The following is a 27,561-nucleotide window of genomic DNA, read 5'->3' on the forward strand; positions in this document are numbered from 1 at the left end:
TATCTTTGCAAATATTAATGAAATAACCTATCAGTCATTGTATCAAAATCTGAAAATGTATCGCCTTGATTTCGTTCCGACATCAGAAATTCTAAATTAATGCCTGGCAATCCTAATTCCAGATACGTGCGAACTAAGCGTAAATCTGCGGAATTTCCGTCAAGTCCATGAACACAGATAATTAAATGCATGCCATTTGGAGAAAAAGCGCGATATTCGTCACTTATATAAAAGTATGGCAGTTCTGAAGCTAACTTGACAAAATCCGAGTAAATGCCACCGTTAAATTTTATTTGCTTACGAAACTCTTCTCGATATTTTTCAAATTCCAATAAGGATATGTTATTATCGTGTCCTTTTCGCTTTGACTTAGAGCTATTTGATTTTTGACTATCACTGCGTATAATCATTTTTAATGTATCTGAATTCTCCTTATCTTCATCCTCGGTGCATTCTATTGAGTTAGCGTTGCTGTGACCATTTGGTGTCCCATCAAAGTGATGGTGACCATTGGTTTTACTGTTGTTCATCATCACTGTGTTTCCATTTTGATAATTGTAATTTAATATTTCTTTGCTACGTTTCAGTTCCATAATGCTATGGGATTTCAGTACAGGTTTATTTGTGAAAATTGCTGGTGTGGCGATTGGTTTGAGAGATTCGTAAATATGATAAACCGGGTTGTCTATGGCGCCTATTGGTTGTCTTATTGGAACATTTTGTTGTTGTGGTATTTCCTTCAATGGGGGCTGGGTTGGTTGCACAGATGCCACAGAAATTGTTTCGACATTGTAAATTTCGGCAGGTTTTTTGGCTGTGGCCTTTGTTGTTGATTTTGGACTAATGGAGCAACTTTTGTTTAATTTAAGTCTAGGTTTTGGTGTTTGTGATTTAGTTGAAATACTTTTAACTTCGTTGTGTTTCGCATTTTTAGTCGTTGTAATATCATTTATTGTTTGAACTGGTGGATCTCTAAATTCATCAGGTGGCAAAAGATCATCCTGAAATTGTTGTGGAGGTGGTACACGCACACTTTCTATTGGCATAGCCTCTTTTATGTTGGTTAAATCAAAATCAGATTTTGATTTCTCTGATTTATGATGACGATTTCTATCTCGTCGATGTGGTTTAGGTTTCTCCAAGTCCTCTACTTCGGTAGACTCACTTGTTGGCAGATTACGTAAATGTTTTCTATGCTCTAAGTATGCTTTGGTACTCTCCGATTTAAGCTTAAGCGTTACTGTCGATACTTTTTTGTGAATGGGTACATCTAGATTTGCAAGATTTTTACGTTGATGTGCTGCAGAGTTTGCTTGCCTTTGTTTTTTCGTTTTATTTTGTTGTTCTAATAGTTTTTGTAATTTAAGACGCAGTTGCTCACCATTTAATTTAGTTTCCATACCGACGATATTTGTCTGTCTTGGCTTACTACTACCATTTGTAATCGTTTCTGGGCTGGATGGAGCACATGAGCTGCGTCTACTTGAAACCCAGCCACTTTCTTCGCTAAGTGAAGACGTGGAGTTACTGAGTACATTTTCTTTTTTGTCTAAACGTGAATCAAATTCTGGTGGCGGTGCTAGATTCGGCAAGGACTCACTAAAACCACTTGTATTCTGTTCAGTACTTGTGCTATTATAAAATTCTAAACGAAATGGTACACTAGCAGATGAGAGTAATTTATGATCAGCGCTTGCCTTTTGCAATTTACTTGGTATATCACTTTCCGAGCTGCTTGATTCCTTTCTAAGTGTACCATTCTTAAGCATTTCTTTTAGATCGGACACTCTTACACGAGCAATTTCCACTGAACGTGGAATTGTTGAAGAGTTCAATTCCATATCGATTGAACGGTTAAGCCGTAAAGCCTGCGTGGAGTTACTACGTGGTATTGTATTCTGCTGTACTCCATTTAGGGCCATTTTTGTATTATTCATTTTATTGTTCTCCAAAACATTGTTTGATTTCTTCGATGGTATCGGTGGATAAGAATTTCTCGGAGGAATACAACCATTTACAACACTTTTCGGCAGAGAATTGTAATAATTACTACCTTGTGCGAGTTGAGTATTTGGCTTAGGTGGATTAAGAAGCTTAATTTCATGCAAATAATCAAATTTTCCGGCGCGCGTATGTTCAGGCTGCCTATTTAGTGTGCCGCCAATGTTTTTATTGTGGTTATTGATTTTAGAATTTGAAGAATCTGTGGTAGCGCCGTTCACTGGATGTCTGCAGTTAAAAGTCTCTTCTGAATTCTTATACTTCTGTCTTACCTCAGAAATGTTTCTCATTAAATCCTCTGCCTGTACCTTGGGCTTACGAGTGCTACAACTACCAGGTGTTGTTGCTATAGAAAGGCTATTTGCACTGTCGCAATTATTTCCATTGAAATGCATATAATTGATCTCTTCAAATTTTCTTATTTCCTTACATAAATTTTGGGTTTGGCTTTGAGTACGCATTGTTGGCACACTATGCATAGCTCCGTCTAACTGATCCAAAGACTTACTGTGTCTTGTGGGTAATGTAACACTACTGATAGCGTAGGCATTAGTATGGTCTGATTGACAATTCATTTCGTCGAGTAAACCAGTCACTGAATGTCTAGACATTTGACGTTGATTCATACCAACACTAACAGATTTATTAACAGCAGCAGGCGCTATGGTGAGACTAGCTTGCAGTATTTCACCGCCTAAAGTAAAACGTGGTGTTAGGACACCGGGTGGTGGTTGTGTGTTGTTTTGATTTTCATAGTTAATACCACAGGAGCATTCCTTAGCGCCAGCGCTGCTGCTGCGACCATTTAGACTATTTATGGAATACGTTTTATCATGCAGTAAGATGTGACCAGTCGATGTTCCTTTTTTATGCGTTAGACCATTGTCACATTCGTAAATATTTAGATTGGGATCACTGCCTGTACGCCTGCGTAAGTAATTCGGGGTCTCCACATATCGATCCTCAAAAATTAAAGGCAACGAGTTAGTATCACCGTCGATCGGAGTACAATGCACTGGCAAAGGTGGTAACGATTGCATATAACGACTGCGTCTCGCCATTTCAGCAATTGCTATGTAATTTTGATAATTGTTATCATAACAACCAGCAGCCGAATGTCGAGGATTTTCAGTTACAAAGAAACCCTCAGCGAAACGCCGTATGCGCAAAATATGATGTTTCTTTGACAATAAAGTATGTATAGCAGGCTGTGTTGAAGCAAGTAGTACACGCCTCCAGTGTAGAATACTTTCCGCGCACAACTGTGCTATATCCGAATTTGCACGTGTTGCAAAGTCCTCTTCAGAGTCATGCATCTAAATAATAATTTAATTAAGAATACGAAAAATAGACTACTGTTATATGAGTAACTTGCCTTTGCTTGTTCTGTTAATTGCTGCAATCTTTCATTTGTGTCATTATCTTTTAAAGGTGGAGAACCTATCTGATTGTTCATACTTGGCGATAAAACAGTGCTAAATTCATTTAACGTTATTTTTAAGTTCTCAATTGCACCTAATAAGAGACTACAGATTTCATGGTGTATTTGTCTCGATTGAACAAGACGACCTGCAGGACCTCCACTACATTTTGTTGGACCTACGACTTGTGGTCCAAAGAATACAGCTTCGAGTGGTCCAGGTGATAAGCTACCTCGGCAACTAAGTTTACTGCTACTAATCCAAGCATTTGATTTTTTTGGTGCACTAAAAATTAATAAATTAATAAATTTAAATATGAATGGATATTATTAAATACAGTTATTTACAATACATGAATAAATGCTAAACACATCGAGCACACTTTACTACTAACTTTAGTTATATAAAGATTCAAATAAAAAACCTTTAACTAAAAACTTAAAAATCACTGTGTATGCAATAGAAGAGCATTTTTATTAATACAGATTTTTAGTTTATAAAATAAAATTCTAAGCAAATTATTTTGTACATTTTTACTACAAGTCCACTAATTTGTAAAAAATTTTTCTTTGAATTCTTACCATTTTTTTATGTACTGAAATAGGGTTTTCCTTTAATAACCAATCATGATGTTGTTCCAAAAATAAAAGTAATATGCAAGAAATTGGGGTTTTATGAATTTCATTTGTGTTTTAAAAATATAATTAATTGAACCAAAAATTAATAATAAATGTATTGATTAATTTTAATTGACAAAAAATTAAATTAAATAATTTAACATCTATTTAAAAGCATGTTAAAATAAAGAATTTTTTAATATGGATACTAGCCTAATAATTAATAGTAAAATAAAATAATTTATTGCTTTTATGGATTATAAGATGTTTTAAATTATAATTGTTTTTGAAATTATATTATAAATTTTAAACAGTTTGTTTATAGTTCAAGAAATAAATAAAGACAAAATTTCTTCCTTTTTAATAAAATTGTACATTTCTTTACTAATCAATAATAAGTACACGCAGGCTTTGTGCGAGTTCGAGTAAATTGAGGTAAAGTAAATTGAAATTTCATAATTTTTTTTTGAATTTTTAAATGAAAATTTTGATGGGAGTAGATATTGCAGTGGGCGGAATGTTATGAAACTTCTCAGACCTTATTGATATAGTTCAGCTATTTCGTACCCCTAATTTCATTATCTATCGTCATTTATTATAGTTTACAAGGTATTCAAAAAATATTCATATTCAAGTATATCATATTTGGAGAAAAATTTAAAGAAGATCTTAATTCAGAAATTTATTTTAATATCTATACTCTTTCAGAAAACACTGAATTTTGATAGTAATTGATTCAACTTAGTATTTACCGATTGTCTTGATATAGTTAAATTTTTAAGTTTTGTTATTAATTTTATGTTAAATTTTGCTGTTATGTTTTAAATACTCAGAGCAATTGTTATAGCTCATATTCGTTGTCCGCAGAATAATATTTTTATTTAATAACTTTACAATACACTACATGCCATTTATTACAATAAATGTTATTTATTACAATAAATATTATTTATTCCATTAATAATTATATTATTATTAATTATAGAGAGATTTGGAAAAGTAGTGAACTACAATAAAAACTGTTTTTATATTATTTTAATTAATTGAATTTTGGCTGACCATGTTTCGAGTACTGCCAAATATCCATCATCAGTGTTCTTGGAATTATTTCTTACATTTAATTATTCGTAAATAATTTATAGAAACTGCAAGTATCAAGGGTTGAACTCGGACCCTGCCAAATTTGAAGCTCAAAGTCAGCGTTCATTAGCCAACTGATTCAAAGCCGTACTTGATTTGTACTTTAATTTGCTGTAAAAGTTCATTAACAAATTTAAATTATTTTTATTACAATAAATTCCATTTATTACAATAAAAATTTTTTATTCTAATAAATTCCATTTATTACAATGAATTCTATTTATTGTAATAATTTTTCTATTGCAGTTTTTTACCCAATCTACTTTAGCAAATTCTATGTTATTTATTAAAATGAATTACATTTATTATCAAAAAAGGTTACAATGTGATATTTATTAAAATAAAAAATTTAGCTTAGAAGTATTATGATACAGTTTTTTTAAAATTATATTGTAATAGCCAATTATTACAATAAATATTATTTATTACAATAAATTTTTTTTATTTCAATAAATTAAATTTACTACAACAATTTTCATTTATTGAAATACATTCCCCTTATCAAAATATATTCCATTTATTACAATAGTTAACTTTTATTCAAATAAACGTTTCAGTTTGTAAGTATTGCATTTCTAATCAATTTCTTTAATTGATTTAAAATAATTAGTAATAAAAATTCTACTCTTCTCAATTTTAATATTTTTAATAAATTTTTATTTTCTATGTTTGGAATAAAAATGCATAAAAATTTAATAACATCTTTAATTAACATATTTTATTTAAAAATTAAAAAATACGAAAGATTCTTCTCAATTTCCATGTTGTTTTTAAATTTACATAGCCTCAGAGTTGTGATATTTTCAAATACTACAGCAATCAGTTAAACCTAGATTTATTACACGATAAAAGTATCACTGCTTTTATATAAAAACATAAAGCATAGAAATAAAATTGGCGAAAAGGATAACTAAAACCACATCAGATATAAAAATCCTTTCATTTTAACTTTTAAATTGACTCAGAGTTAATTATATGCAAATGAAATAACTGAAAACTTTTGCTACGCTGTTATTACCTTAGCAAAAAAAAACCGATTTTATTCACTTTATCATGGCATATTTTTTTACCAATTTCCTACGGATATTTTAAACTTTTAAAGGATATGCTCATCATTAATTTACGCCTTACATGTGCTTTTCACAGAAAATGTATTGAAAAAATTAAAGATGAAAAAAGTTGCTTTTTCATAGGTGCTTCTAAGAGGGAGTTTAGCGATACGTACCATAAGTTCAACATTAATGCAATTTACATATCATACCAACTTGTACTTTGATACAAACTTTTTATGAATGAAACGCCGTAGAAACTGGGTTCTCCACATAAAACTTTGTGGGATGACCTGCAGCAAGGTCTGTGTTTGTAGTCTGCAATAGCGTAGTTGTTGTCATTTTATATAAATGTTGATACAAAAAAAAGAAAATATATATATATATACATACATAAAGTAATAAGAACAATTGATTTAAATCATTAAAATTAATTGCAGTAAAAACTTTGCAGCAACAATGCAGCGGCAACATCTCTTGGGGTAGACAAGTTACAATGACAGTTGCATTTACAACAAATTTAAGTTTGTGAAATGCAGTGCTTTCTATTGTAGCTGTATCTTTGCATGAATGGCAAATGTCATTTTAATGAGTTGCAAGTAAAATTTTCGTCTTTTGACTACTATATTCTATTGCTCAGCGTGCAAGAAAATTCTGTTCCCTCTATTGGTTTTATTATTTTTCCCAGTTGTAGTGTAATAAGCAGGAACGGAACTCTTCAGTGCATGTAACGTGATATCAGTTTTTTGTTTTCAACTTCTTTTATTGTTTGCAGTCAGTTTGGAATGTCTTTGTATCTTCAAGTGCTCTTTACTTCCAATATCAAAAGAATTTTCTATCTGAATTCATTTACTTCGGTACTTTGTTGAAGTGGGAAGAGTTGCGAATATATAAATAATACATTTTGTTCTCTAATACAGCACAATTTATATTATTTTTATATTTTATGTTAGAGTTACATTAATATATATCATTTTAAACAATAACTAATTTCTGATAATGTTTATAAAAAAACAGAGAGCAATCAAATATAATTTGATTTTAAAATATTTTGTATTCACTGGAATTTAGGTATTATCTCTGACTAATTGTTAAAAATAAAAAAATCAAAAAAACATATTTTTTGGTTTTTGTTCATGTTAAGACCATTTCTATACCACCGTTCTGGTGAATTATTCCAATCCAACCGGAATAGTGAGTGGGGATTGGTCATCGTATACAATTATAATTCCGGGGCATAGACTCAAGTTATTCAGATATTCTTAATTGTTTGTACGTGTCTTTATGGCGTTTCTATATATTTCTTTTTAATTTATATACCCTTTACCAATCGTTATAACCATCAAAATTTGTTTGTTTTAATAAGAAAAGTTTCTCAGTTTTTAAGTTAGAAATATGAAATTTTGCAGCAATACTATATTTGATAAATGTTATATAAAATGAAAACCAAAACTGAATCTACTTTAGTGTGAATAAAAATATTATAGAGAGGTTTCGAAAAGTAGAGAACTATAACAATAAAAATTGTTTTATATTATTTTAATTAATTGAGTTTTTTGATGACCATACTGCAGTTTCGAGTATTGCCAAATACCCATCATCAATGGTCTTGGAATTATTTTTTGTATTTAATTATTCGTAACTAATTTTTTGAGACTGCAAGTACCAAGGGTTGAACTCGGACCCTGCCAAATTTGAAGCTCAAAGTCAGTGTTCATTAGCCAACTGACCCAGAGTCGTACTTGGCATGTATGGTTGAACTTGGAGTTAAAAATCACATTTTCTATGAAAGTAAATATAATCACTATTGGCATATTCACGTTAAAATTAAATTAAAAAGTATTATGTTAAACTTCACTATATAATGATAATGAATATGAAGAATATGTGTTAGGCATATTGGATTTTTTAAATTGGTTCAAGTTATGATATAGTTGCCATATAAACTGACAAAGTGAAAAAAAAAAAATTATTAATTTATTTTTTATTAAATTTTTATCAAAAATTTTGTAAGTCACTATCAAAAATTGGATCGAAAAATTCATCTATAACTGAGATATGAGTCTGGTTATTATGGGGGTAGTTTGAGTGATTATGATTATGGAGAGTTTAAGATGATTATTATTTATTATTGTTAGTGAATTTGGCACTGCGACCGTCAGTGCCAAATCCCCTACTTGTCCCCTACTTGTGCCCCCTTCTGGGTTTAGAGTCTCTAAGCCCTGTTGCGTCAATAAAAAGCAGTATAGAACCTAGTTTACAGAGTTTTATTGCTTCTTCGTAAGAATATACTTTGCTAGGAGTCTATTCCGTATGTGTATTAGCGCTGGGCATTCTAACAGCACATGTGTGGCCGACTTCTCATTCTCTTCACAGAATCTACAGTTTGCATCAATAAGTATACTTAGTCTTGTAAGGTGGTATTTTAGTTTACAGTGCCCTGTTTTTCTTTTGATAGGTTCATACAATCCTGGTATCTCTTATTGTTATAGTTACCAAAAAGTGATTTAGCTTGTGTTAATCCTGGTATATTATCTCAGAAATGCTTTTTGTTTTGGTTATGAGGTGATTTAATATTATTGTAGACTACACCTTTGATATTGTATTTGAAGCCATAGTTTTATTTTTATTGGTAACATTGTGTGGGCAGGTTTATCTAGTCTTTACAACAAATGTATCCTTTTTTTGCACAAATGTTTTATATAAAACTATAAAGACTGTCAGTCAGTGTTAATTTAAATATTTTGTGTTATTTGTAATGCTAGTGATATATTTAAATTAAAAATTTAGTGGCAACCCATTTGCAATTCCATTAAAACACTTACACATTAACCGCCAATGTTTTGTCAAGTGCGCTATATAGCATCACTTGAAAGAAGACTTAATAATACTCACTTAATGTAAGGCTGATGCAGAGCCACAAGACTGGCATGTATTCCAACACTTATAGCTGCTAAGTGAAAATAATCAAACAGTACTGGTAAATGATAATGCAGTCCTCGACCTGGATGGAAATTGAGTTGCAAGGTGCGTGTCGATGCTAATGATAAATTACTTGTGCCATTTTGTTCAGCAAACCACAGTTCAAGATGTAAAGAGAATTCAGCACGTTCAATTGATTCCTTCAAGTGGCGACTATCAACTGCAAATATAAAAAATAATTGATGAATAAAATTGAAATACAATCATGATGTGCAAAGCCAACAACAACTTTTATTTTATATAAAACATAATATTAAAAATCATTATTGAGTTTTGAAATTGTAGCATATAAAATATTTAATCGTTGATAAAAATTTAAATTGAAAACAAATCCTTAAAGTAAATATTGTAAATCAAGAAATTCATTGATTTCAAATTTATTCATTCGTTAAGTGTCCTTTATTGCAAAAACACTTTGTTGAACGCATAAAATAAGTAAAGTTCTTCCTTATCTTCGTCTCTTTTATAAAAATCGAAAGGTGTTACTAAAACTCGACTCGTCGCTTGTTTGTCGTCCTGCAGTTAAATTTGCATAAAGTCTTTGACTGTATTTTACTTTTATTATTACAAGTCTTATTGCCTTGACTTCATGAACAACATGTTAAGGATTTGTGCTACTTTTTTATTTTATGTGAATTTGCATGCTCAGTGTTTTACGTTATCACAAAGTGGTACTTGCAAGTCTTTAGGTATGAAATGAAAGGATCTTACTTAATAAAATAAAAGTGCTACACTACGTTGGGCCTCACCGTACTCACCGTTTTTCTAAAATTGTTTATTTGTTCTTAGAGTATTTCTTCAAGTATCTTTTAGAAAAGAAAGAAAATGCCACTTATAATATAAATGAGTGTGAATAGTTTGTTTCACTTTTTTTGTTCCTAACAATTTTTTATAAATATGTAAATCGTTTTTTAAACGTAAAAACTACGAAGAAGTCTTAGAAGTTATTTTCCATTTACATATTGTTTTGTATATAAAAGCAATCAAGCAGACAAAGTATTCTAAGTAGCTTTTTATGGTTTTATATCTTATAATACTTTTAACCAATCCAAAGTTATGTATCAGGAACTAAGGTATAAAAATTTAAGATATAATTTCACAAAAAAGTGTATGAGTAGAAAACTAGCTATTTTCAATATATTTTCTTCAATAAATTTCATGAAACCTTAACTAACATGAAAAAGATATTTCTGTTTTTCTAGATAATATAGCATAAATGCAAATATGGGCTCTGACAACACTGAAATTTAGCAGTTCATTGGAACGGTATAATCGATACAATAGTGGGACTAAGTTCATAGCTCTATGTTGTGAAAATAATTTTATTGTTAATTATAAATTATTGCTATAAAAACAAGATTTAATAAAGACTCTGAGTACATTAGGTATATACATATAAAGACAATAAGATTAATCATATTACAACAAACAAGAAAAAATGCTTTCTTGTGAACATCGTTTTAAAAGAAGTGCTGATTCTTACAAGTTTTAGTATTCAAGTAGTAACCATTAATAGTTCATCTATTGGTTACACATCTAAAAGCTAGAATATAAAAAAGTACGAAAGATGCATGTGGTATATTTTAACTTGAACTTTATTTATCATTAATAAAATTACAACATCGCAACACCATAGAAAGCTTAGTTTCATTAATTTGCTTTAAATGAACCATCATACAATGACGATATTTAAGAAAAGTTCGAAAAGCTAGCACCGATTATGTAGTTACTGCTTGTACTATATATATAGAGTATTTAGGACGTGTGCGAGTTAGGCTAAGTTGCGTTCTAAATGAGAGAAATTCTAAGTTGTGCCGATAATGTAGTGATGTGTCGATACGTGTTGATAAATGGCTAAATGTGTGCAGTGCAAAAAATCCCAAAAAATCTCCCATTTGGTTTAGCTTAAACTTAGCCTTACTCGCACACGTCCTTTAATATCAAAACACAATCTAACACATCCCATGGTTGTCACTACAACTTTACTTCACCTTCAATTTCAAGAGTATTATTTACTATTTAGTACTATTTAAAAGAATACTATTTAAAAATAATTTAGGTGCAGACCAAATTTTCCTTTTATCCTCCTATTAATATACCTAACATATTCAATTAATATATAATTAAAATGTTGATCGAAGATGTACATTGTATACAATAGTTTTATTTTTGCCAGTTTAACGGAATTTTGGAATTTAAATCAAAATAAATAGAATTTTAGAAAGATCTATTGTGAAAATATAGAAACATAACTAAAGAGTACTTTTCAAAGATGTCATACCTGCTAAATTAATAAACTTAATGCCGATGTTATGTGGTTACTTCAAATGTCCGCTCTTTCTACTTTCGTCATATGCAGTGTAAAGTGTCATAGAATGATAGATATGATGTATAATGAAACCTATTTTCTAAACTAGGTTTTTAGAAATATGCTGATGATGTATGTATCTTAATCAACTATTGTTATTAACTAAAGAGTGACTAAAATTTCATTTAAACAATCTATCTATAGACTAGCCTGAAAAGAAGTAATAATTAGAGATAAACCCACTTATTAGTTGCTTAATTACAAAGTGAGCTCAAGCCCATGCCTTTAAATGTATTTCAACAATTTTCTCTCAAACTATGGAAATTGCTGTGGCATGAGTGCATAATATCAAGAGGAACTTAAGTCTTTGTATTTTAAATGGCATTAATATTGAAATAAATACTTTTTGAAAAAATAAAAAAAAATATTGTAAATTTTTGATTACACATCGTACTCTTGAGATGTGAATTCTTTGATGTAGAATATAAACATTTATTTGTAGAATTTTATGTGCAATTTAAGAGCACAGAAAAAACTACGTCTAATACACATTATATATAGGTATATTAACTTAAAAATTAAAAATCATAAACTATTTAATTTTTTGGCAAATAAAATATGTAGTTTTCAGATAATTATTTTGATTGATATTTATTAAAAAAATGTTAAAATTAAACTTTGCAGGTATGGTTGAGACGATACTTAATAATAGAATTTACTCTATACATGTATTAGTATATGTATTTACTATACCTATGAAAAAAATTATTTTATTTTCTTGTGGTAAATTTTGTAAACAAATTAACAATTCTGTAATGAACCAGTTTTTCATACCCTACCCTAATAATTCAATTAGCAAAGTGATTAAACAGTCTTACTTAAGACTGTTAAGATACTTTAAGTATCTTAATTATTTTTTAAAAGTTTACTGTTATATATGATCACGTTTTGTTAAACGCAAAGGGCAAGAACTTGAAACTAAAAAATTTTTTAATTATTATTGAACTGTTATTAATTAATATATTTTTAAAACCATCAACAGTATTTCTTGCAGTAAATTAACAGTTAACACGAGTCATGATATTTAACAGTTTATTAAATCAATTTTAATTATAACACCACAGCGATTAATTGAATTGAATCATTGCTCTGTAACGTGATTGAAATTTTTCTTGTACTCTTAATTTAATTATGCATATCTAACGCGTAATAGTATAAATCTTTGCTATTATAATTAAAATTACTATTATTACAGAAATGTCCTCAGGCGATTGAATCGCTGATATTGCATATTTGAAACAGTTTGAGCAAACAAAACAGTAATTAATTATTAATGATAGGCAATAGGCAAATTTGTGCTCCACATTAATGACGTGGAGCACAAACGACGTAATATACAAATTCATACTTGCATAATTAAAGTGATTGAAGTGATTTTCATAGATATGTAAATGAACGTCCGTATTGTTTTGCAAATGCGATGCTAATAGCCTTAATAATCCAATATTAACTAATTACATCTTATAACAACTTTAATTTAAAATCAATACTGACCTTTAATGCTGTTATGATAATTCAATAAGAAGTTTTCCTCTATGACTACTAATAGAGGAGAAATCCCTTTGCTATTTCATTAAATTTCTAAACGAACCTACATATATCGAGCATAAATTGTGTAGGTAATTTATTTTCAACTCAGTTTACACTAAGATACTCATGTACTGAAAATTTATTATATTAAGCTAAAAGCACCATTATATAAATGTTTATGTGCTCCGGCAAGTATTTCATTATTTACAGTTGAATTCTTTTATGACTTTTATGGCTTTTATGATCTTTAAGTTTAGATTGTAGGTGGATGAGTATATGAATATAAAAATAATTTTAATACAAAACTATTTATGAACTCAAAAAATTTTTGTTTTAAAAAAGTTTACAATATTCATAAATTATTTTAATATTGTGTAAAATCGTTACTTTTCAGTTTTGTAAAAATATTTACGATCATAAGCATAACCGTTTATGAATATAAAGTTGGCCTTAAAATGATCTCAATTATATAGAAAAAAAAGTTAACTTTAATTAAGTTTGAGATCAATTAGTACCTTTTGCATATTTAAAATACAATATATTATTTAATATATTATTACTGTTGAAACTTTTTTTAAATTTTATATTTTACTTGTACTTTACTGTTATGAATGGAACTTTTTAGCAATTAACGTAGAATAATTTTATAGAATCTAAAATTGTTTCTATAATAATATTTCTAAACAATATTTGTTTATTATTCAAGCCAAAAATATTTGAAAAAGAATTTTATACTATGTGCCCATTTCATGAAAACAAAAACAGTAACAATGACGTATGTATCCCGAAGTATGAAATCGTTTCTTCAGTGAGTTGTTACCAAACATAACAGCCAGGCAGCTATAATGGCAGTCATATCCTACCAGGTAACATCCAAACTTATATGGGAGTGCATTGATAAGCTGAACATACTCAGCTGCAACAATCAGGTGCACCTAATACGGATTCCGAGCAATGAAATGACAGACAAACTTCCAAGAAGAGGCGCTCGCTTCAAGAACAATAGGCCCAGAACCATTCTGTAGTCTACGCAAAGGAACTCTACCCAATCTTATGAATGGCGCAGAGGAAAAAGAAAGAGAACTCTATATGGAAAGGTTATCAAGACGATTGCAATCTAAAATGCTTTTAGGGATTTACAACCTAAAATGCTTCAAAAATTACATAGTACAATTAAAAAATTAGAATTATTGCGGTATTATTGACCAGTCACTGTAGATTGAATGATCACCTTTTGAAGTTAGGAATTCAATCCAACTCAGACTTCAGATACTGTAAAGAAGAGAGAGGAACTGCATACCATGCGCTTGGGGAGTACCCGTCACTGATGCACAAGCGGAAGAAACACCTAGGAGGGTATTTCATGCATCATAAGAACTCAAGACTAGGAAAGATAGGTTCTATACTGTTTTTCATTAAAGAAATCGAACTTAGAGAAACACTCTAATCCGACTAAGGGGTACAACAATAATATCAAACGTACTAGTTTGAACTCTGTTATCACACTATTCTTTATTTATGATCTACAGCTTTTTTAGAGCAAGAGTAAAATACAAAAAAAAAAATGAAATTTCTTTTAGGTACCCTAAAAAAAAAAATAATTAAAGAAAGTTTATTCATTAAAAATATTTGTAAAAAAATATTTTTTAAATCACACCACCGGTACCCATCAGGCCCAAGTGTAATCAACATTCTTAACTAGTCAAATAATTTTCCATTAAAAATTCTTCAAAATCAGTGGGATAGTTTCAAAGCGTACATAGAACAAATACAAAATTTAATTTGTATATAGACATATCGTACATACAAGTATATATTATAAATATAGATTGATATATTGTGTGATTTTTATGTATTATTTTATTTCACATGCAAAATCAATAATTGATTTCATGTTTCAGAAAAATAATTTATCTTTTTATCATATCTAGAAATTTATATACTTGTGATATAATCATATGTAATGTCAAGTTTGGAATAGTAGTAATAAAAAAGTATCTATTTGATAAGTATTGGAATAAAATATGTATTCGAAAATATATTTCGTTGCGTAGGTTTTCCACAAAATCAGTTTATGAATTAATTATAATTTCAGTTAAATTAATTATACATGACAGTTTGAGGGTTTATTTGATGAAAGGTACTTATGGCGCAAGGTGTAGTTGTTTTTATATCAAAATATTTTTATTTCATTTTTCTAACTTTTGTTCAGTCTTTTAGTACTTGGAATTAATTAATTAATTGTATTATTATTTATTTTATTGTATTAAGATTGAATGTTACTTTACAAGAACAATATTTATTGCTAATGGAAGAGTTATATCTAATAATTATCTAATAATTAAGAAAAATCTACACAAAAAACGCTTTAATCACAAACACCTGAGTATCACAGTATAGTTTAAAGCGAATTTTTTTGAAAAATATGTCACAATAATTATGAAATAATTATTATAAAAATGATTAAATATTTGTTCCAGAGCCGATAAGAGTGAATCCATAAAAATTCTTAGTGCTGCGACATCTATGAGTGAATGATGGTAAGTAAATTATAGAGACTCTCTCTATATAATATTATAAATGAAAATCTTAAATCGATATGCTGAAACAATTATTGAATTAGGAGTGAAAGTAAAACAAATGCTGACTTTTTAATTTTGTTACATGATATATGTTAGGTTTGGAAGCTTAATTTTATAGTTTTAGAGTATTGGGTGAGTCGGCTACCGTCCAACAAGTGGCCCCACTAAAGTGAACGATTAGCCGAAGTAGACCACGAAACTACTTGGGTTCTTTTTCGTCCTTCTATTCTCGGATGTCGTTATTGAGTTAAAGCTGGAGCGGCTTCCGTTCGCATAACTACATTTCTTGTTAATGCAAGCAGCTCATTTAGCTTGAGGTTGCCTGCCAAGTTATCACCAACCCAATGGTGCCCCAAGACAGTCTTCCTCCTGTCTCCTTTTCTTCTAGACATAGTCTGCAAGTGTCTTCCTCAGCAAGAGTTATCTTTTTGAGATGATACTTGAAGTTGCCATGTCCACAGTAATTAGTGAGGTCAGCCAGCTGAGGGTACTCCGCGTATAGCTAAGCACTTTTATCGGTTCCCTGACCCATGGTTTCGGCAACATGAGTTTGGTCTGTCTACAAGTGCTCAACTCTCTCCATCTCTTGAGATGAAGTGAGGTTATCTATTTATAGACATAGGCTGTCATCATGTTGTAACTCAATGGTTTTCTAGGTCCTGGGCCGCAGAAGTTATGGTTTGATAATTGCTTTGCAAGTTTATCTGCCTTCTCGTGTCCCTTAACCCACATGACCGTTACCTCATTTTCATGAGCACATTCCATGAGCTTGGTTACACATTCTTGAACTAAGCTGTTAGCTATGTAGATGAGTCGGCTAAAACATATACAAGTATGCGAATCAGTGATACATATCTTGTGCTTTAAAGATTCCAATAAAAAAGAATAGTGCAACGTCATCTATTTTGTTGGCTTATTTGGATAAGAATTTATTTTAGATAACTTGATTTCAATCACTGGGGAAAAATTATGAGAAACCATGCAGATTGTAGGCTAAGACAGTATTTGGCCACAACTCAAGAAAAATAAAAAAAGGAAAATTTAATATTATTATTGTATAAAAACGTAGTAATTGAGAGATATTAATTTTAAAATGTACATTTTGGAAACAATTAGTTAATAGCATAATAAGTTTTGAAATAAAATTGATTAGATACTACTTATTTCTTCAGCCTGTGAAGAAAATATATTAAATTTATGAAATATTTATAAATTTCAGAGGAATAATAACTGTTTGTGTTATAGTACATGAACTATTTTTACCAATTTAATAAGAAACTTCAATTAATTTGCACTTAATGCATTTAGTCTTAGTTTTACATTTAAAACTTTTTAATTAATTTGTTTATGTTCTTGAAGTTACTTCAACTTTTAACAAACCAAACTTATGCAATTTGCAATACATACAATAAACAAAGTATTATTAATGTTTGTTTTTGTTCCATAAAAATTTGTAGCCATTCTTCTGTGGCACAGAAGAAATCTTTAATTAGCACGTATTTCTAATTTCGTATCAGTTTGAAAAGTTTGAATTTATGCATTAAACTTGAAGTTGTTGGAATTTTACAAGAATGCAGAATTTTACTTGAGCAAGTAGGAAAGGGTGCCGCCCGTTATGTGTCAAATAACACATTTTTGCATCACTTATGCATATTTATTATATAAAATCTAAAATGAAACATGAACTATATCTTTCTTGAATTTAGGGTGCAACCAGAGCAAATTAATTCTTATTGTTGTTATATTTTTATTTTATTTCGTTGTCAAGTACGACGGCAAAAAATCTTCATAAATCACAGACACCTTGAACGTGTGCAAGTTCTCATTTTTGCAAGTACCCAAGATACTTAAGCAATAATTTTAGTAGAACAAAATTTTTTATATTTTTATATTTATATATATTTTAAGTAAATTTTTTTTAACGTTTTTGTCTCAGATACTTGCTACTTGCCACATGTCAGTTGACGCTTTCGATCAAAATATGCAGGTCAATGCGATTCGATTCGAATGTGCAACATTGAAAAATATTTAACAAAAAAAGAAAATATTAATTTGTATTTAACAAACAAATAATAAAATCTGCCAGCAAATATTTTATTTTAATTGCTTGCATATATGATTGATTAGCTTTTGCAAAAAAAAAGCCAACCTTACCTGTATAATATAGGTATGTAAAGTTAAAGAACTAATTAGAATATATTAAATGTATAAGTGAATAATTGAATTAATTAAATTAAATATCAATATGAATAAAGAATGTTTGCAAACATTTGATAACTAATAAATATTTTTATATTATTTTTAAGCAAAATTTTTGAAAACGAACAAAAATGTATTACTTTTTGGCAGGCAGTCTTTGTTTCAGTTTGCGTTTTTGCGAGAGGAAAATTTCATCTTTTGGCAACACGTACTAAAATTGTAAAGTGCCAAAGTCATTGCCCCTTCCTGCTCTGCGAATGCCGGGCAAATGAGAAATGCAGGCAATGCGACAATTTTTCGATATTAAAATTTTTTTTGGCTAAAATGTCAAGTTGCGTTGCAGCAAGTTTAACCGCCTGCTGTGCGGCAATTTGCAATTCCTTTAAACCATTTCGTTGCCATAAGGAAAGTGCATTGTCCTTAGTACAATGACAAGCTCAATTAATTAAATATCTTGGCATTTCAGTGCTAATTTGAAAGACCAGCAGATTGTATAATTTTGGCTGTTCGCTAGTTAAGACAGAAACTCTAGCAGAGATACACAATATCTGAACTCAATCAGATGCTATATTGTCTCAATGCCACGTTTGCAAGACAATGTTTTTAATCATTTTCAATGAATGCAATTTCAATCAAAGTACTTACCTAATAAATGCGTACGAAAGTGTATGACATCGCGCAACGTCACCTCTTCGTTGCGATAAAGTATCTGAAATACACGTGAGGCACCACAGCCGTTAATTATGTATGCAGATCCAGGCATTGTACAGTTTGGTGGCTGATTTTGTGACTGCTGTTGCAGGTCGGCATCACCGATAAGTTCGCCATTTGTTAATGATTGTGACTGATTTTGATTGTTAGATTCTGGTATGCTGGTCTCCACTTGCACCGGTAGCCTTGGTGCAACACGCAAAGCGCAGCGAACTTGATACAAGCTGCAAAATAGAGTTATCAATATTTAGCATTATATATCTGGCATATTTTTTAAGTTAAACAAAAGCATGCATATTCGATTGAATATATCAAAATAAAATCACATTACATTGCGGACATGGTGTAGAGATTCAATTCAATCACAATAGTGCCACAGAACTAAAAAACTAACATTTGTCAATATGTAAAATGTTCAATTGTTCGAATTTTACTTCTTGGTCTTCCTGTTTTTATCACGTTAAAACGGAAAAGGCATTTTTAATTCTGTTGACATTTCGGTCGACAGCTGCCAGCAACTCTGCTCTACTGACATACGCAGCTATTTTTTTTTTTTGGAAACTTTCCTGTGGATATGTGATATACGAGTTTATGCAAATATTCATTTCAAATAAATAATAAAAAAATCGGACACAACAATGATAAAAAAATTTGTGGACTAAAAAGAAAAATATCACTTAAGGAATTAGTGGGTCATTTCAATTAGAGCAGCTATTAGTGCCACAACAAAAAATTGTTGTATTCGACATTTTAAAATTTTTTAATTAAAATCTTTTTTGATCTTTTTTTATAAATGCAATAAAAATAGATTGTTCAAATTAATTTATATTTTGGTATTTTTGGGCAATAGGGTTTTGAAAGTTTATTTAATTTGAAAAACCAATGTTTTTTTATTTAACTATTAATAATTCACAACTTTCTTTAATTATTTCTTTAAATTTTATTGTTATTTATTGTATTATTAATTGTGGTAGTAGTAATTTTTTGTTTTGAAATTTTACACTAAACTGAACACTCAAAATTTAAAAAATAATTTCATAATAATTTCAAAAAATAGATTTTTCTATATATATTAGTTTGACTTGTTAATAGAAGTCAATATTTTGGGCAAATTTGGAAAATCGAATACAACTTTTGAAATTTTTATTCGATTTTTATGTTCTGCTATTCAAAACATTTGCATTAAAACTAGTGAACAAAAATAATGTGTGCAGTATTGTAGTGTACTGCTTATGTCCGAAACAGTACACTAAAAAATCAAAGGGACATGTCCGAAACACTAAAATAGTGTACTGTTTCCGACATCTCATGCTAAATAAGTTCGGTTTGTTTGATTTTCACGCTGTGTTCAATTCCTGATTGTAGTGATTTTTTTAACTATCTCTGCATGATGGTTACTGATTAATTTTTTAGCGATCTTTTACGGAAGTTATTGTTTTTTAGTGTTCTCTTAGTATTCAATTGAATTCAATTCTTAAAGTTGTAATAGAAGGAGGTTTGGTGTTTACTTATAGCTAGGTTAAAAAGATAAGCGATAAGAACAAAGAAGTATAGAATTAGTAGGAAAATATATATATATATATATATATATATTTATAAGTATCTATAAAAACAATTTCAGGGAAAAGCAAATCTTATTCGTTTATAATAAATGATCTGATTTTAAAACTTTTAAGTATATATGAGTAAAATGCCTTAGTTAATTGTGGATCAGTGGAGTTGAAAATTAAAGATTTATTGTCTCTGAAGACTGCTACTATGAATCTAAGATGGTGACTTCGTACTAAGAAGTAAATAGGGCACTCAAACATAAAGTGATTCAACGTTTCTTTTTTTTGTATGTTACAAAGTGTACATAGCTTGTTGATTTCGAGTTTGTGAATTTGCCCGTTAATACAAAAACGAGTGCAATGAGTTGTTGACAACTGCAATTGGGCGAAAACCTTGCCATAAAAAATTGCTTACGATCAAAGTGGTAAAAGGTGGGTTTGTCATCAAGGACTCTCAATATATTGCAATTCATGGATTGTGAGTAGGTGGCTTTGACAATGTCTTTAAATTTTAGATGTCTTTGATAGCGTTCCAGGGCCGTAGTTCGGTTTTTAATCCAAGTTGCTGCAGCCGGTGTTTTCCAGAAGTTTGTCATATTTATCACTTGAAGGAAGTCGTTAAATTGTGTAACTTAATTAAATTCATTTGTAGACGGATTATAAACGTGTAGATAAATGAAGACGATATTGTTTGAGGTATATTGATTGAAGAATTTGAAGAATTCGTATAATGAAATCGATTGCGCGTTTGAAAACTCTATATGAAATTTTCACAAGGTCTAGCTCAAGTCTACGTGCTGTATTATTTGTAGCTTGGGGGAGTGCTAACAAGCGTTTGTGTAGTACGTTTACTGAATGAACAGTTTATTTTCGTCCACTGATTAAAACAATCTTTGACATCAATTAAAAAAATTTTTTTGTTAATATTTCTGTTGAAGTTCCATCACATTTAAAATCGAAAAATTTAAAAAACCTCAAAAATATTTCATCTGCATATTTTTAAGCATAGCAATTAAAAAGTCACATTGACACTATGTAGCTTAAAATATTCGTAAACGTTTTAGCTTTAATTTGATAATCAATACTATATGAAACAAATACAACAGTTTTTTACAAATAAAAAAAAAAAAACAGCATTTAAAAAAAAATTAGTTATGATGTTCGGGTTCTATGGAAAATTTCACTGTAGTATATGTAGATCTTATCTGCAGAAATTTTTGACAGTAAACTATTATAATTATAAAAAATAAGTACATTTTTTTTAAAAAATTGGCATTTGTTATCTAATATATTGTTTATATATTTGATAACAATGTAAGATAAATTGATCTAATTAATCTAACAGTTTCAAGAACGACCGGGTCTACGTCTGAGAGTCACTCGTCGCTATTGACAACCAAATGCCGTTCGATACCCTCCAAAAGGGACTTCAAAAGCAGGTCCCAGCTACAACAACAACAATTGATTGTCTGTTTTCAATTAATCGTTATTTAATTACGCAAGTTCAATGATACTTTGTACTTTCTTGTAGCAATCGTTATAAAATAGCTTAATAAAATAAATTTTTATTTAAAATTGATTTTCATGCAATGGTTACTCATAAAAAGTACTCTGCTAACTATAGACCAAAAACAGAATTGGTCAGCTCTAGTCATAAGGTATTTATCCCCAATAGGTTCCCATTTCTTTAAATTTCCAGCACATACGCGGCGACGATTAACTGTTAACTATTTTTTTGAGGATCTTGATTAGCTCCAAGAACTCCAGATTACCTTTCTCAAATGGACATTCCCGGCTTTGCAGAAGATTCAAGGAGTTTTTTAAAGCTCTTAGTTTTTATTCAGCAACACAATAGACCAATAGGTTTAAGTGTATTCGTAGGATCAATTATATTATACAACCTAACCTAAATCTTTAATCAATGTTTTCAGTGCTTGCAGTAAATATATTGCATATTTTATTAAAATTATACAGTTTTTTCCTGGTGTAGAATAAGTCCATCTTTTACTAAAATTGCTTACAGTAAGTCAACATATTTTATATTTATCTAAAGTATATTAATTAGTGTCCTTCTTAAAACCATCTATAGTATGTTATAAACTTACATATGAAACAGGATTATCTAAAAGTGTCTACCTAACTGAAATTTCTTATTGCCTAGAGAATTTAGAGGTCTTAGGAGCTAATTGAATCTGAATTCATGAGACAGACTGTCACAATCATAAACCAGCAGTACAATGAAATTCATCGTAATTAATGTCATACATCAATGCTATGGTACTGATGCGATACAAGTGCATTGCTTAAGTACATATCTCGAATAGAACAGTCATTCAAGGTATCATATATTTAATTTAATCACTAAATAACTAATTTAATCACTGCTACAAAACTGATGATTCTGTAATAAAATCATTTTATATCGAATTTTCTTTAGTGATGAGGCTCATTAGGTTTAATGGGTACGCCAACAAACAAAATTTACGTATATAGGGCAATTACTATTCAGATCAATACGTTTCACAAACATGTAATTTCACGTTTTTGATTATATAAATGGTTTCCCAAGATCATGGGATCAAATGAATTGTCCACCAAGATCATACGATTTGTCTCTGCTGAGAGTGATAACCCCACTTTTTTGTGGGGTTACACAAAATATGTGTTTTTACAGACAATCTTCAATAATACTTGAAAGGATCCGGTACTATAAGATGTCCTATTAAAAATATTTGAATAATATTATGTTCGACACCTAATGACAAGGTCTAAACCACATATTGAAATACAACTTTGGTAGAATTGTTAATAAGTAATATGTTTTATTTATAGAAAAGAAAATGGATATTTCCATATTTTATATAGATAGGTATTCCTTTTACTTTCACAAAAATATTGATTAAAGTAACTAATTAGAAAATTTAAATATTTTCACTTGCTGAATGATATATCAAGACATGTACTTTTGCAGTACACGCAGATATGTAAAGAATTTTTTTGTTTTATATTAAATTAAAGATTCTCTGTTCATTACCATAATATCTTTAAATATTTTAAATGATTTTTTACCACATGTTACATTTTAAGAATCTGTTTTGGGTTAATAATAAACCAAAAAACGAAATAAGAATCTGCCCTTAACCTTATTTTTGTTTTAAGTTTAATAATCGTCACTAGATTTATTTATAAATCATTTCAACGTGGTTCAAAGTGGTTGGGCACGTTAGGTTGAACTATTAGCAACTCAATTTGTTATACATATATTCATATTTTTATATACTGTTTATTATTTATTGGCACAAATCTGGTTCAACATTTAATATTTATCCAAACGGTGTTTTTCAAGAATTTGAGATTTCTCTGCCGCACACACTTGTGGTTGCAGTCAAGTGATTCCCATTAAAATATTTCTGCCAACTTTGTTTAAAAATGATGCGGTGTGACTGGGCGCTTATGAGTTCGAAATTTATTTAATAAAATAATTCAGATTTTGTTCTTGTTCTATAAACAAAAATTAATGATTCTATATAAATTATACCAATATGTTTTATATCCAATAGCAATATGAGTTCAGTATATTTTAAATATTTAAATAGAGCTTTTTAAATTGTACAATAACAATAATTACATTTATTAGCTGTTTTTCATTTCATATGTAATTGCTGAAAAAATTATTTTTGAATTAATTAAGAAATGAAAAAGTGTCGAAGTTTTTTAAATATTTTTCATTATATTAAGTATTTTTAGATACAATCGAGTGCCTTTAATTTTTATATATAGATACAATATATATTTCTTTTTCATTTATCGTTTACTAATGTTATTTTTTATTAAATGAATTTATTTTCTTTCTGTTATCTTTAGGTTTTTTGCTAGGATATAAATTAGTAAATTTAATGGTATCATTTTATCTTCCTGTCTTACTTAGATTTTAAATCACACTATTAATATCCTTGAAAATATAAATATTTACATTAAAGCAAAAAGTGGATATCTCAAAAATCAACTTACAAAACTCTCAAGGAAATCTTACTTCCAATATGAAGACAGAATATTTGATCTGGAACACGAGTTGCATAACTCCGAGCGGGTTATGCTACATAGCTTTGGAAAGATGAAAGATGATTTCGTACTAAAAAAGTTTTGATGGTTTGGTAATTAGTAAACTCAGTTTTGTTTAAGCACGTCTTAAAGATGGACACTAGTAGAGAGAAAATACGACAGTTTTTCTATGATAAAAGCGAAAACATAAGCCAGACTGCTGAAAATGTGAATAGTGTTTATGTTCTTTACAGTATCAACTATAATCATGAAAATTCTCAAATCCGATAGTCATGTAAGCACTGTTTCGATTACTTAAAAGCTAAAGATAGCATAAAAAACTGTTTAGAACTTGAGTCATTTGAATAAGGTTGAATATAAAAAGAAGCTCCATGCATGTGTGCCAAAAAAATTAACACAAAACAACCTCATGGAGCGAACTATCATCTGCGAATCGCTGCTCAATCGCAACAAAATCGAACCAATTCCGAAGCGGTTAGTGACTGGTGATGAAAAGTGGATCACTTATGACAACGTCAATTGAAAACATCGTAGTCGGACCGTGATGAGCTGGCCGAAAAGGTGGCAAAGCCAGGATTGACGGTCAGGAAAGTTTTGTTATGGGTGTGGTGGGATTGACAGCAAAATGATCTACTATGAGCTGCTCCACCACGCTAAAACTCTAAACTCTGTCAATGAATTCTACTGTCAACAGTTGAACCATCTGAAGGAAGAAATCGCCCAATAGGAGAAGCAGCTTTGGGCAATAGGAAAAGAATTGTGCTCTATCAGGACAACGCCAGGTCACACACATAGATAATGACTCGAAAAACTTGGGAACCCGGGAACTTGGTTGGGAATTTTTTATGCATCCACCTTATAGTTCAGACCTACCCCCAAGTGATTATTATTTGTTCCTGTTCATAGCAAACGAATTTCTGGTGAAAAATTTGCTTCAAGAGTAGCTTATGAAAATTGACTGTCTCATTTTTTTGTCAATAGGGACAAGGACTTCTATGAGAGTTCATAATAAAATTATTTTCGAAATGGCAAATAATTATCGAACAAAATGGCGCATATTTGACCTAATTCGAATTTCAACTAAGCCTTCAATTTCATGCAAAAATAATGGATTTTTTTTACTACACCTTTTTACTATAACCAATTGACAGAATAATTTTTAGCCTTTTCTTTATAAATGTTATATTGGAAAAACATTTTACCTTTTTTTCTGGGATATGTAGAGGGTATTTTCAGAGAGGAAAAATTATTCGCATAAAATATTTTGTTTATCATCTACAATCTATCATTTGGATAACAAATAATACTGTCATTATTCCATCGCATTTGATGGAATTAATTTGATCCATACAAGAAAATTAATTTACTTTTTTATTTTTTTATGTCAGACATTTCACATATCCAATATATGGCTTTAGAAACGAAAATTCCTTTATTTAATATCTGAAATTGCTTGTCTAAGTTTGTAGATATTGTTTTTTAAATAAATAAATCATTACTACTAGATTAAACAAAGGGTAAGAATATGTGTATAATAAAAATATCAGTATACTATGCAACACGCCCAGTTGCTATAAATGCAACTTATAAAGGACAATTTCATTTAAACTATTTCCTGCTTTCCTCTAGAAACTCAAGTTTATCCTTCCCAGAACATGACTGACAACTTCTGTGTGCTTAACCATAACCACACCTAAAAATTTTTCCATTATACCCAACAATTGCATTCAGGAATGCATGAGGCACAAGAGTTCCTTCCAAGCTTAAAGCATATTGTTTCATAAATTATGCAATTTTTATTGCCGCGTTAAAGTAGACAAAAGCATTGTGAACTTGCACAAATCAAGAACTACGACAATAAGTAAATAAAAGCATGCAATATACTTACCCCCTTTGAAATAAGTCCACATTAAAGAATTTATAGAGCTCGACCGAAAATTCAATTGTTGCTTGCAGGTCTCCCATGCCGATAACGTGCCTTCTCGTCTCACAGAGACCAATTTTATGTGTTTTAATATATTTTGTATGCTTTATCCTTCTGCTGGGCTCAAATGCTTAATATTTACTACTGCACTACTGTTTCTTCTGCTTCTGCTTCTGCTTCTGTTTCTGCCTTTATGGAATATGAGTTTAGCCTTTACATAAATTTCATGCTGATGTGCGCTTCTGTTGGGTTTGTCTTTTGGATTTTTTGGTTCTTGGCTGCACGAATTGCATGAGTATCTTTCAGTTGGATTTTACGATTTGTGTCACGTTTAACGCTTGGCTTATTCCAAGGACTCTGTATTGCGCGTACCAAAATAATTCGAGTTTTGGTATTTGACATTTTATTTCCGTGTTTTTTTCACTTTTTATTTTTGATTTTGATTCATTTATTTTATTTTATTTTATGTTTATATGCAAAAGTTCAAGTGAACCTTTGCATTTAGTTTAAAAATTAACGAGTTAACATCTCAGTACTTCACTGCTATTCAATAAATATTGAATTGTACTTGACGTAAAGATCTTGTATTGAAATGTCATATACTATATATGTGGAATCGCTGCTGCTGATTGTAAACAATGAAATTTTATTTCCTTAATTAAAGTACACAATACTGTTTAACTTAAAACTAAAAAAAAAACTGCAAAACAAAGTTTTGTATTATTCAATAAAATTGGTTGGAAATTGTATATGTGATTCGCGTAGGATTATTATTACCACATTGACCCAGTTCCTTACATGTGCTGATGTCATCACAAATAATCGCACACCATAACAAATCAATTCAGTATGAAATCTGGAAAACGTACAACCCAACGTTTATCGCGATAAACGTGATTGCGAATTAATAAGATCTTTTAAAACCAATAAAGATTTATGCCAAAGTAAAATTGTTATGTGGGTTAAAGTGCATAGAAGATGGAGCGACCAACCGAGGTTATGAGGTCAATAAAAGTAAAGCATAAAATGACTGTCGACAACAAAAGCAACATCCACAATTACAACAATAAATAACTAAAGAAGCTACAATGAGAATGAGGCCAAGTAACTACGTTGGATAAAACTTTTAATCACCAAACAAAACACTGACAGCACACAACTGCTAGGATGGGTCGTTACTAAGTAGATAGTTGGGCGTAGATGTTGGTTTAATATATAACACTGTTAATGCCACCCAATAGTGCTCTCTTTGAGAGCAGGTGGTTGTATTCAGTCGCTTGACTCATCCAACGGAGGTGGGTGCTGTGTAGTCGCTTGTTGACACAATAAAAACAAAAAAACGTTAAATACTGGAGTACAGTGACTCATTGTTAAAGTAGGGTAACACGCGAGTTAATATTCTACTGACATTTGTGGAATACTAGT

At 29.9% G+C, this 27,561-nt stretch overlaps 1 protein-coding gene across 2 annotated transcripts in view; it reads right to left on the reverse strand.

The window, feature by feature from the left end:
• LOC119668321 overlaps positions 1 to 26,579 on the reverse strand; it is a 28,661-nt gene extending 2,082 nt beyond the window's left edge. The window contains exons 1-6 of one of the 2 annotated variants that reach the window (XM_038077791.1): positions 26,101 to 26,579; positions 18,535 to 18,824; positions 9,124 to 9,370; positions 4,004 to 4,033; positions 3,377 to 3,707; positions 28 to 3,317 (exon numbers count right to left, since the gene is read on the reverse strand). In XM_038077791.1, coding sequence (XP_037933719.1) covers positions 28 to 3,317; positions 3,377 to 3,707; positions 4,004 to 4,033; positions 9,124 to 9,370; positions 18,535 to 18,824; positions 26,101 to 26,177 — 4,265 coding nt within the window. In that variant the 5' untranslated portion in view covers positions 26,178 to 26,579. The remainder of the gene's footprint in view (positions 1 to 27; positions 3,318 to 3,376; positions 3,708 to 4,003; positions 4,034 to 9,123; positions 9,371 to 18,534; positions 18,825 to 26,100) is intronic. The other variant, XM_038077790.1, reaches the window with a different exon arrangement.
• Positions 26,580 to 27,561: the final 982 nt, after the last annotated feature.

Source organism: Teleopsis dalmanni, chromosome 1, assembly GCF_002237135.1.
Source record: "Teleopsis dalmanni isolate 2A chromosome 1, ASM223713v2, whole genome shotgun sequence".
In the NCBI taxonomy this organism is placed as follows: domain Eukaryota; kingdom Metazoa; phylum Arthropoda; class Insecta; order Diptera; family Diopsidae; genus Teleopsis; species Teleopsis dalmanni.